This window comes from Lactuca serriola, chromosome 7 (assembly GCF_051521515.1).
Source record: "Lactuca serriola cultivar US96UC23 chromosome 7, Lser_US96UC23_V15, whole genome shotgun sequence".
Lineage (NCBI taxonomy): Eukaryota > Viridiplantae > Streptophyta > Magnoliopsida > Asterales > Asteraceae > Lactuca > Lactuca serriola.
The window spans coordinates 202,243,288-202,254,505 of NC_136414.1; the positions used below are offsets into that span (position 1 = coordinate 202,243,288).

At 36.1% G+C, this 11,218-nt stretch overlaps 2 protein-coding genes and 1 non-coding gene across 3 annotated transcripts; 2 read left to right on the forward strand and 1 right to left on the reverse strand.

Annotated features, from left to right (window-relative positions):
• The first annotated feature begins 4,211 nt into the window (after positions 1 to 4,211).
• PRA1.G2 (prenylated RAB acceptor 1.G2) lies at positions 4,212 to 5,129 on the forward strand. Its single transcript, XM_079008786.1, has one exon. The coding sequence runs from the start codon at positions 4,300 to 4,302 to the stop codon at positions 4,891 to 4,893; it is 594 nt and encodes a 197-aa protein (XP_078864912.1). The 5' UTR covers positions 4,212 to 4,299; the 3' UTR covers positions 4,894 to 5,129.
• A 190-nt stretch (positions 5,130 to 5,319) lies between these two features.
• LOC145061343 (P-loop containing nucleoside triphosphate hydrolases superfamily protein) lies at positions 5,320 to 8,818 on the reverse strand. The gene has a single exon (XM_079008785.1). It carries the CDS (start codon positions 8,374 to 8,376, stop codon positions 5,440 to 5,442), a length of 2,937 nt encoding a protein of 978 aa, XP_078864911.1. The 5' UTR covers positions 8,377 to 8,818; the 3' UTR covers positions 5,320 to 5,439.
• A 1,966-nt stretch (positions 8,819 to 10,784) lies between these two features.
• On the forward strand, positions 10,785 to 10,856 carry TRNAN-GUU (transfer RNA asparagine (anticodon GUU)). The gene has a single exon. It is a non-coding gene; the product is annotated as a tRNA-Asn (tRNA).
• Positions 10,857 to 11,218: the final 362 nt, after the last annotated feature.

Below are 11,218 nucleotides of genomic sequence, written 5' to 3' on the forward strand. Positions count from 1 at the left end.
CTATAATCCATAATCCATACTTGGGGTAAAATGACCATTTTACCCTTAACCCAACATGAACCAAAATTGAGGCCCAAAACAAAAATATCCACAAAGGCCCACTTATGGCCCAATTTTCCAAATTGGGCCCAGCCCCATATAGGTCTTATCCTAAACCTATAATTTTCTTAATTACACTTCTGATTACCTCAAGTACCTCCATAGAACAACTTGGTCAAAGATAGGGTCAAAAGTCAAGGTCAACAGCCTGAGTTGACCCAACTTACCGGGTTGCCCTTCAACTCGCTATGTTCCTCTATCAATCTACAAATTCGGGGAAAAACCGATCCAACTCGCCTAGTTTACCCACAAACTTGCCGAGTTCACCAGAAACTCACATCTTAATACATTAAGCCGACATTACTGACTCTAAGAGCTTCACAACTCAGATCTCGACCAATTATGAGATCTAGAAGGGTAAAGTTTCCAACTTTACTCCTAGGAACCACCGAAATGGGTCCAAGCCCCAACCCTTAGACTTAAAAGGATGATGGCTTAACCATTAAACACTTAATACTCAAAGACAAAGCTCTAAATTGCAGATTTGATACCCTAGAGCTGGAAGACCACGTAACGTTTCCAACTTTATGCTCACACGTGACTAGGAGAGGCTCGAATGCTCAAAAAGGGCTTAATAAGGGACTTAAAGAATGCATGGAGCCCTTAAATCCATAAAGTTGGCACATTTATTCCAAAAGAGTCCATGAAAACCCCATATATGAAAAAATAAGGCTTTGGGACGTCCTAATCCCAACATATATCTAACCCATGACTCAAACATAACAATTATCCCAAAAAGAAAGATCTAAACATCTAGCCATCAAGATAATAACTTGATACCTCAAACTCCTTGAAAAATGGATAATTATTCTAGATCCAAGGCCTCTCCTCCAAGCTTAGAAACTTCAAGATCTTCTAACTCCTTCACAATGCACAAAATGGACACCAAACTTCCTTCCACTGCTCAAATGCTTGACAGTGGAGGCTACAACTCGATTTAGGATTTTTGATAAAAATGGAGGCTGATAAGGAGGTCAACCAAAGGAACTTAAGGTCTTTAAATAGGGAGCAACACCCTAGAAATTAGGGTTTCCTTCCCAGCCACCAACTCGCCGAGTTGAGGCATCTCAACTCGTCGTGTTGGTTCATTAAACCCTCGCGCTTATTCCATCTTGAACACGTCGAGTTGGTCCCTCCAACTCGCCGAGTTCACCTTGAAATAGGTTTATTCTCAACAATTTTTCTTCAAGATTTCGGGTGTTACAATTTCCGTTTCATCGCTTCTCACGTTGTGAGATCCAACTGCTCAAGTCGTGAGCTCAATTTTCCCCCAAATCCTTTCCAACTTCGAACAGTTATAACTTCTTGGTTTCAACTCCAAATTCGGCGTTCTTTATATCCACGGAAAGGTCTTAAGGAGCTCTACACTTTTATCTTGATACTTTTGGCTCACCACATTTCCAACTTAAAACCTTAACCCTCGCAACCGGCCTGACACATAACTTTCCCAGTCCATCCTCAACTCCAAATACACGATTCATAAGCCTTGATCCCCTTACCAACAATAACATATTTCAATAAAGCTTCAAAGCCTACATATATTTGACTTACGGTCCACAATCCTTAATCACAGAACAATCCGAAATAGTGTGTTACATAGATGGGACCCATGGCTTGATAGAACTGGGAATACTTATGGTGCCGACCACCACAAAGGTGTGATTTCCAGCAAGGAAAAGGGTTGTCGATGTTTTCCACCATCCTTTGCCGAAAACCATTTGTGTGTTCCTTTCTCAATTGAATCCCAATTTTTGCGTTGTTGTTAATATTAGTTGTTAGAAATCCATCATGTTAATGGTGGTGGTGTTGCAGGATAACAGTTAGGATTTAAGATTTTAGTTTACATGATGTAAATATATATGTAAGAAAAACTTATTATGGATGTTTACTTATAAATTGATGTATGTTACATTGTTCCATTTTGATTTTGGAATTGATGTTTTTTTTCTTGTTTTAATGATGTATATGATATGTGTTTCATTAATTTGGGCTTTATTTTTAGTGGTTGATATTTAATTGGAAAAATATTTTATCGAAATGAAACAGTTTAATCTTTATTCATAGTGTTACGATGCATAGGGGTGTTCGTTTGGATGGATCGGTTAGATCTGATCCAATCAAGTAAATCCAAGTAAATTCAAAACATGGATCCGAATAGCCCGAACCAAATTCAATCCGATTTGATCCAACCAAATTACAATTCGGTTGGATCGGTTTTACAATTTTGTTTTTAAGAGGTAAGACATTTAATATATATATATATATATATATATATATATATATATATATATATATATATATATATATATATATAGTTAGGTTCAAATGTTATTTACTATCTGTGTATGTAGGATTGATTCTGGACCAATCATTTTAGTTATTTTAAAAAAAGTAATTAATGCATATTAAATCCTGCAGATTTAATTAATACTCATTATATCTTCAACATATAATATGCATTAATTACTATCTTAAAATAACTAAAATGATTGGTTCAGAATCAATCCTACATGCACACAATAAATAGTTGGAATACAATAACCTAACCTTTTATATATATATATATATATATATATATATATATATATATAAGTTAAATATTAGCCTACTCTATAAAAGTAACTAAAAAAACTTTTTAGTTAAAAATAATAATTTATAAACAGCTATAAATAAAAATTGATTGTAGTTTAATATTTTATTGACAAAAACTTTTGAAAAGAAGTACATATTAAGGTGTGATATTAGATGAAAATTCTAATAATTAGAAAAATAGTTTAGTAAATTTATAAATGATTAAAGATACATGTTAAAAATAAATAATAAGTTGTCATTCGGTTTTTTTTTGGAGTGTTCGGTTCTTATTTTATTAACCAAAAACAGTCCAAAATCCAAAATAATAATTTGGTTTACCTTAAAATAAATCCAAAAATTCGAATATACGAATCAAATAGTCTAATCCAAATTGTCCGATTGGACAATTCCGTTTTAAACAAATAACAACCACCCTAACGATGCATCATGGATTCACAACTTTGATTGTGAATGGAAAAAAGAATAAAGCTTTTTATACGCTCAAAGACTATGTAGGATTAAACTCATTCCGAAAGTTAAAATGTAGTTTATTTATTTATTTATAGTTAATTTACTAAAGTACGTACATGTCCTTGGATACTAAATTTGAATTTGAGTATTAACCAATATAAGGATGTGGTGGTATAATGTCATAATCTCGTTGATTCTTTTTATTTTTGTATTTTTGCAACATATTTATATTTTCGTATGAGTTGTCCCCTATATAATCTATTTTTCTTAAAAACTGTAAGAATTTTTTGTTAGTGATTTTAGTGTTATCTAACCATTTTGTGTAATTGGAACTAACATGTGAATGAAGAGATTTATTGTTTATACTTTATATTATATGTTTGGAGAATGCAGAATGTATACATATATAAGATTGAATTATAAGCCGATATAATAGAAATGCGATGATCAAAGGGATTGTGCCCTTGTAGGGTCCTAGGGGCAACGCCCCAAACATTTTTTTCGAAATTTGAATTAGTTTTATTATGGAAAACCGAATTTTAGTAGGTGGTTATAATAGGATTGACAAATCTTATCAGTTTTGAAAATCATTGATTAAGTCATTATTTTTGAGATTTTCCTAACTAATTTAGAAGATTAAATTCTAATATGTCATGCATATATACAGCTCCTCTTCTGAGTCGTATGCAACCTTTCTCAACTGCTCTTCTTCTTAAATAAACTCAGAATTCTCTGACAATTTGATTTGTATTTCTATGCTTAGATATACAAATGTCATTTTGAATTATTCTAGATTGGATTTTTTGTAACCAGACAAAAATATCAATTTGGAAAGTGAACGATCCATAGGAATCCGATTCTCTACCGTCACATACTTATATTCCCCCAACATTTTTCATTGAGAGAAATACAAAATTTAATGGCTATCGTTTATTTCAATGGAGTAGTTATAAAATTGTCTGATTTTAATATTTAAAGTATAGGGTACTTACTAAATACAAATGTCAAAATATAAAAATAAAAAATAAACAATGTAAGTTGCAAAAACTTTTTTTTTTTTTAACAAATAGAGGAAAGCGATAGACGCATTGATGCATTGCACGTTACCAAGTAGTTTATTTCTTGGTTCTGGTCAAACTGCAGTCAGACAATTCTACGATGTTGTCTCCAACGCCGGCAACCACCTACACCACCATTCCAATCTCTGGAACTGACGTCATTTTCCGATCATTTCAGAATCTATCGTCCTTCTTGTCCCTACACCGTCCCTGGTCGGAATTCATCTCCGGCGCTGACTCATTCGACAGGCCCGCCTCACTCACCCTCACCGGTACCAGACTTGGCGTCAACTCGAAATACTTCGGCGTGAACTACGGCATTATCATCACTATATGCGCCGCCGTATCCTTAATCGGAGATCCAACCACACTACTAGTCTTCGCTTCTGTGTTCACCCTATGGCTTGTACTCTACTTTTTCCGTGAAGATCCGATGGTTGTGTGGGGACACCACGTTCATGATCACCTGGTGACTGCTGCTCTTGTTTTGGTCACCGGAGTTTCTATTTGGATTAGAGGTTTTGTTACAAGTCTTTTGATCGGAATTGCTGTAGGGATTTTGTTCTCGGTTGTTCATGGGGTTTTCAGAAACCCTCAGGGAATTTACCTCGACGAACAAGACGCTGCTTCTGATGGATTGATCTCACCTCCTTCAACTTCTCCTCGGGATTACAAACTCAATTTCTCCAATTAGTATTACAACATATCTCAACTTACTCCCTTTATTTTTCTAGCTAACCCTGATAGTGATCTGTGTGATAGTTTTCAATTCTTGGATTGGGATTTTTGATTGTTACTAGTAGATAGAGATTTTTCTTCTTACTTCCTTTTTACTGGTTTGATTTGTGAGGTGTGACTTAGATTGTTACTTGTGTTATATAAATATATATGATCAATTTGATCATATTTCTACTGTGTTTTTACTTTTTAGTGAGTTGTTCTTTGTTAGTATTATTGTGTACTATTCCTTTTTTTTTTTTTTAATCAATGAACTCAAAACCCTAAATTGAATTGGAACTTGACTCAAAATCCAAGGCTGAATCTGACACAGTCATTCTGTAAAGAACAATCAACCTGTTTTAACTGGAAAAGCAGAAAACGAAATAAACTTTACTCTTGGTTTATAAATGTTGATGTTGATTTACTAATGGTAAAACTAAAACAACATGGTAGATTAATCATGTTATGGGAAAATTGATCTGATCTATAAAAAGTAAAAAACCTAATCTTGATTCTTGATTCATATCTTACTCCTCATCCTAACTAATTTTGCCAATGTTTCTTGAGCAGCTAAAGTTTGAGCATGATTATGACCAAGCATCACAGTTCTGATACTAATACAAGTCCTACAAAGCTCTTCACCATTATCAAAGCACCCACCTCTCAACAACAATTTGGCTCTTGTCTCCAACAAAGTAGCTTTCAAAAGTGTCACATCTTGCCAAACATATTCATCAATTCTTTGATGCGAGTTCATCTTCTTCTTCCAACAAAGAGATCCATGGCACCAATCTTGTATCTGTGACACAAACGATTTCTCAACTTCTTCAAGCACATTCGTACACACTTTTAGCAACTCCAACGCTGAATTACACCTGGAAAATGTCGTAAACGCCCTTATAGCTAAAGGGAGAGCTGTTTTCTTGATGAAAAGAACCATGTCATGGGCTTTTAATTGGACCAATGGTGGTTCGGATTTGAAACCGAATACTAAGAAAGCAGAAGCCCAAAGATGATCCGAGTTGAAAACCGGGTTTCCTGTTTTTCTAATGCCATGAATCGTTGCTTTTGCTGTGAGTAAACTCCCTTTTAGTTTCGCGAATGTTTGAGTAATCGGGTGAAAGTGAATACAACATCCATGCTTTTGATTTGCTCTTCTAGCAAGACCAAGTTTGACCAACACAAGAGCTGAATCTTCTTCACTTTTTGAAGTTTGACTTTCGAGAAAACCCGAACAACAAAAGAAAGTCATGTTTGCACATTTGACCCATTTCTTGAATCTGTTGGTGGAAGCAGTGATGTTATTTGCACTTGAAGCAAGTAGATTTGATGAAACGGGTAACGGGGCGACCCATGCCCCGACTAGAAGCATCTTTGAAGCAAGAACATTTGTACTCCCTTTAGCTTCATGTAAAATTGTAATGCAAAAAATCAAGACTTTGAGTAAAAACTTATTGTTTCCCCAAAATACTTCTTCAAAATGAGATGAGTTTATCTCATTTTCGTCTAAACGGATATGATTTATGGCTTCAAAGAGGGTGGAGGGTAAGATTGCAAGTTCAGAAAGCAACGACCCGATTACCCATAACCCAAAGCTTGACCGACCCAATTTCTCATCAAATTTACCCAAAATTTCAACTTCTTGACCCGTGTATTCTTTTCTCCTTCTTCCTTTCATTAACAACATTGCGTCTTTTAATGGCAGGGGTTGAAGTTGGATCGGGTCAAAGGTCATTACTTTTGGAAGCCGGGTTGTGATGATGACGTGGGAGCCACCTGTGTTTCTTGGTATCAAGTCATGTAAGTCTTTCCCTTCCCACCAATCTTTTTCTGTTTCAAGATTATCGATGATTAACAGATATGGCATATCGCGAAATAATTCCCGTTTTACCCTCTTGAAAGCTTCTGTTTCTTGTTCATCAAAGCTTCTAATCCTTCCTCTTTCTTTCTCTTCGTCTGCGCTAACATCTAATCCTAGATTTAACGATAAATTTAGAATATTCTGTCGGAAATAACGAGCTTCCCCACCGACCCACAAAACCATCTTGTATCTTTGAGAATATCTGTGAGCAAACTCCAATGCTACCTCCGTTTTCCCAATTCCAGGTTCGCCATTGATGCACACAATGCTGCTTCCGAAGCTTTTGTATTTCCCGCTTTTCGTTTTTTTGTATTTAGGTCTCTTCAACGAATTTCTCCCGATTACAGGTTCCACCCATGCTTCTAATTTCGGTTCTTTACACTTTCCGACTTCCAAATTTATAAACTTCCGATCGTTTTCACTTTCCTCATCTGCAAGCCCTTCTGATGTTCCAGGTGTTCTAACGTGTGTGTTGGTTTCGTTTTCATCAGTGCATCCAAAAAAAGCAGTTTCGATCTCTGTTATCTCCTTTTCTCTTCCGACGAAGAATCTGTTCCTAGGGTACGGCATTTCATCGCTATTATCGATTTCTTTTTCAGCGACACTCATCCTCCCGAGTTTTCCCTTCAAGATCCCGGCAGTTCTTGATACACAGTATCTCCAGTTACCTTCGTTAGCTTCGAGCTTAAACTCGTGCGACTTTATCAACCCATCAATGGCGTCTTTGCATTCTTTACTGTCGGAACTCATGAGAACGTTTGAGACTTCGTTTGTGTCAAAGTCGAAGAACAACGGGATTAAATTCTTTTTTTGAGCGAAGAATCTAATCTCTTCGAGACTGAGATAACTCGAGAGACTATCTTTGGTGACGACGACAATCCCGAACGTGACTGAACAAATTACTCTGTCGGCGATCTCGTGACTCTGTGAATCGGCGTATTTTGCTCTGTCGGCAACGAAACACGCGATACCTTGAACCTCGAGCTCCGATTTCAACCATTTACAGAACCTTACCAAGTTCGGATTTTGACCTTGACCATGGTATCCAATGTAAACATCGCAACTCCTCAGTTTTGCATTCGCCGGCGAAACAGACCCTTTCGCGAACGAAATCCGAGGAACAGGAAACGAAAACGAGACACGTGGCGCCGTTGTGGTTGTCGGATTCATATTAACATCTGAAGAAGGAAGATGAACAGGAACACAGTTGACGATTTTGAGCTTGGTGTCGTCGGAAAAATCGTATCTTTCCGATGGGGGAGTGTAGGAGGTGCTGGGAATATCATCGTTCCCGGAGCCACAATAGGATACGGGAGTAGAGGGGTGAGTGAATGTCGACGGTGTGGTGGTGGTGGTGGAGCCGCCGTTGTTGATTGTTTCCGTTTCGTGAGGGTGATTCAGGTCTTCTCTGGTGGCTCTGGGAGATATGTAAGGAGATTGAAGGGCGGAAACAAAGGCGGAGGAGGGCGGCGAGATTAACGATGGTGAGTTATATGGAGATGAAGAAATCGAAACAATGTTGGTCACGATCTCTTTTCTTGGTTTCTGGGTCGAATTTGATATTTTGATTGTGAGGTTTTTGGTTTCTTGATTCATGTTTGAAGAATATGAAAATCTAAAAAAAGATAGGGATTTTTATTCATAAATCACAATCACATCAAAGGAGAATCAATCATGAAACAGAAGTTAGATTCTATAATTTGCTCAAATTTATGGTGACAGAAGAAGTCAAAAAACCGATGATTGTGACTGTGATTTTCAGAAAAATACTGTAATGAATGCAACAGTGGGAAGGAAGAACAGAACACAGAAGAGGTTACACTTACATACATGTGAAATGATACATCATCTTTCTTTCATCTGTGGGCCTTTTTTTCACAAGTCAGAAGTACCACCAAACCCCACCACCATTTTTAACCTTTCAAGATTGAAAGTACAAGCTCAATAGCCAAACGTACAACAACCCTAACTTCATTTATGATTTCTCTCTCTCTCTCATTGAACATGGTGAGAGTGAGATCTGATTTTTTTGAACATAAACTAATGAATTAAGTGGCTTAAAAAGAAGGTGCAGAGTGAGTGTATTAAGGTTTAAACAAACAATTTAAGGCATAAACTAAGAATTTATTTTTATTGGGGTAGGCATTGGACAATTTGTTTTTGTTTTATGTGCTGTCGAGTTTTACAAATTTGAAAATCTTGGGAAATTACTAAAATGGACAGAGGGATTTGACTGGAATCTAACATGGGGGTCTGTCCAAATTGGTCAGAAAAGTAAAAAATATTAAGAGATGGAAAGAGGCTTTGGGAGATGAAAGCTAGCTCAGAGCTTTGTTGGCAATGGTGATATACACATATATTAAATATTAAAATTAAAATATTAAAAATATTTAATTTTATTTAAAATGATTGATTCTTTAGCCAGGGAAAGGAGGGCCAGGTCCAGGGGTAAATGTTAAATGTGCTTGCTCCCCTTTGTCTGGCATGGGTGATGTGGGAGTGGGTGTTTCTGAAAATGAATACATATTTGATGTATCAAGTATGGCATACTTTCATTTTTTCTTTCCCCCCACCATTTAATACTTTTTTTCCTTTTCAATGTACCAAATAACCACCATACTCTTTTATTCACTATCATTTTATTGCTCAGAGAGCATCCATCATGTTATGTATCATTACTTTTTTAAATTATGTAATATATTAAATAATAATTAAAAAAAAATTGGAAACGAAAGAACGCTTGAAAAATCTCACTTGTGCAGCCTTGGGTAATGAAAAAGCTCCGCCTTAAAACATTAAAATATCTTTCATTTTCAAGTCATCGTGGATGCTCTTGGTTGATGCATTTTATACAAAAGGTATCTTTATATGAACTTTGACAGACTTTTCGATATTACCTTTTCACAAAAATATAATAACTAATATCCACTTCTCACAGGATAAAATGTTAGATAATAGACAAAAATTTAAGTTGTTGGTCTTTGTGATTTGCCAAATTGCATGGTGAGGACAATTATGATAACACCTGCATGATTGGTCATTGTTTCGGACATTTTGTGTGTTATATCATCACCAAGGTTCTAAAAGGCACATCATATCGTTGAGGGGTGGCTTCACCACCAAGAAAACACCCTTAACATACCTGTTAGGCGTGACACTTGTCTTGACTTGTCTAGGTGTGCAACATCGTGACATGGCACAAGTATTTTTTCTTCAAGGCGTGTTTTTTCTTTTTCTTTCTAATTGGGCATGAAACCAATGATTTTTTCTAAACTTTTTGTTATAAAGTGTTGATTTAACCTTTCTAAAACCTTTATAGGTGATATAAATCCATAATTATTGATTTATTTTTGTCCATGTATATAAAATTGTTGCCTTAACTTACGTCTTGAAAAACATCATGTTTCGTCATGACTCGTAAAAGATTAAAGCTTGACTTAGCCACCAATATGAACAATATATAAATGACCAAAAAAATCTCTATATTTCTCAATAAGGCACGCCTAAGCGCCTCAAACCATCGACATCCCACCTCCTAGCATAGAGTTTAAGATAGGTTTGATTACTCCAACACAAAATAAATTAGTATCACCCCTTTCCAAACAAGAAGCATTACATGTTTGGTCTTCATCATTATTTGATGTTTTTTTTATCCTTTTTTATATGTCCGAATGTGTTGCTATATTTTAGTTTACAAGGTTTGTATTAGGCTATGTTTGACGCGTTAGCTAAAAAACTAATTTTTTGTCATATATAGAAATAGAAAGAGATAGACTAGAAATGACATTTGTTATGTTAATGACACAAAAAGGATATTAAATGAATGGAATTTGGATATTGATGGAATATAATGAAATAGAGCCACTTTGGGGTTCCCTATGCAATGAGGCATGGAAGGGAGCCACTACGAAGAAGTTTCGGGAGTTACGAAGGAAGCTTCGAGCTCATATTAGTCATGGGTTGAGAACGGGAATGGAACTCTATGAGATCGAATCTCCCGTTGTTCCTCAGTAGCTCAGTGGTAGAGCGGTCGGTTGTTAACCGATTGGTCGTAGGTTCGAATCCTATTTGAGGAGATTTGAAAATCACTGTCAACACCTCGGTGTAGGTCTGGGATACTCCTTTGTTCCATAGCCATGAGGCTATTTACAACTATCCAATTAATAATTCTCAAATGTACTAGTACTAGCAGTGCATCAAAGATGCAGTCATCGATTAACGAAGTGGATTATTATTTGTACAATTGGTACTTTGAACTTGGAACGAGCATAAAGAAATTAACAATACTTCTTTATCTTTTGAGTTGTTTTGCCGGCTCGGTCACTCAAGATCTTTGGTCTCTACCCGGACTCGGTGAAAAAAATGGAATCACTCCTTATGGACTCGTTGAGAATGATTATGGTCTAGTTCATGGCCTATTAGAAGTGGAAGGCGCTCT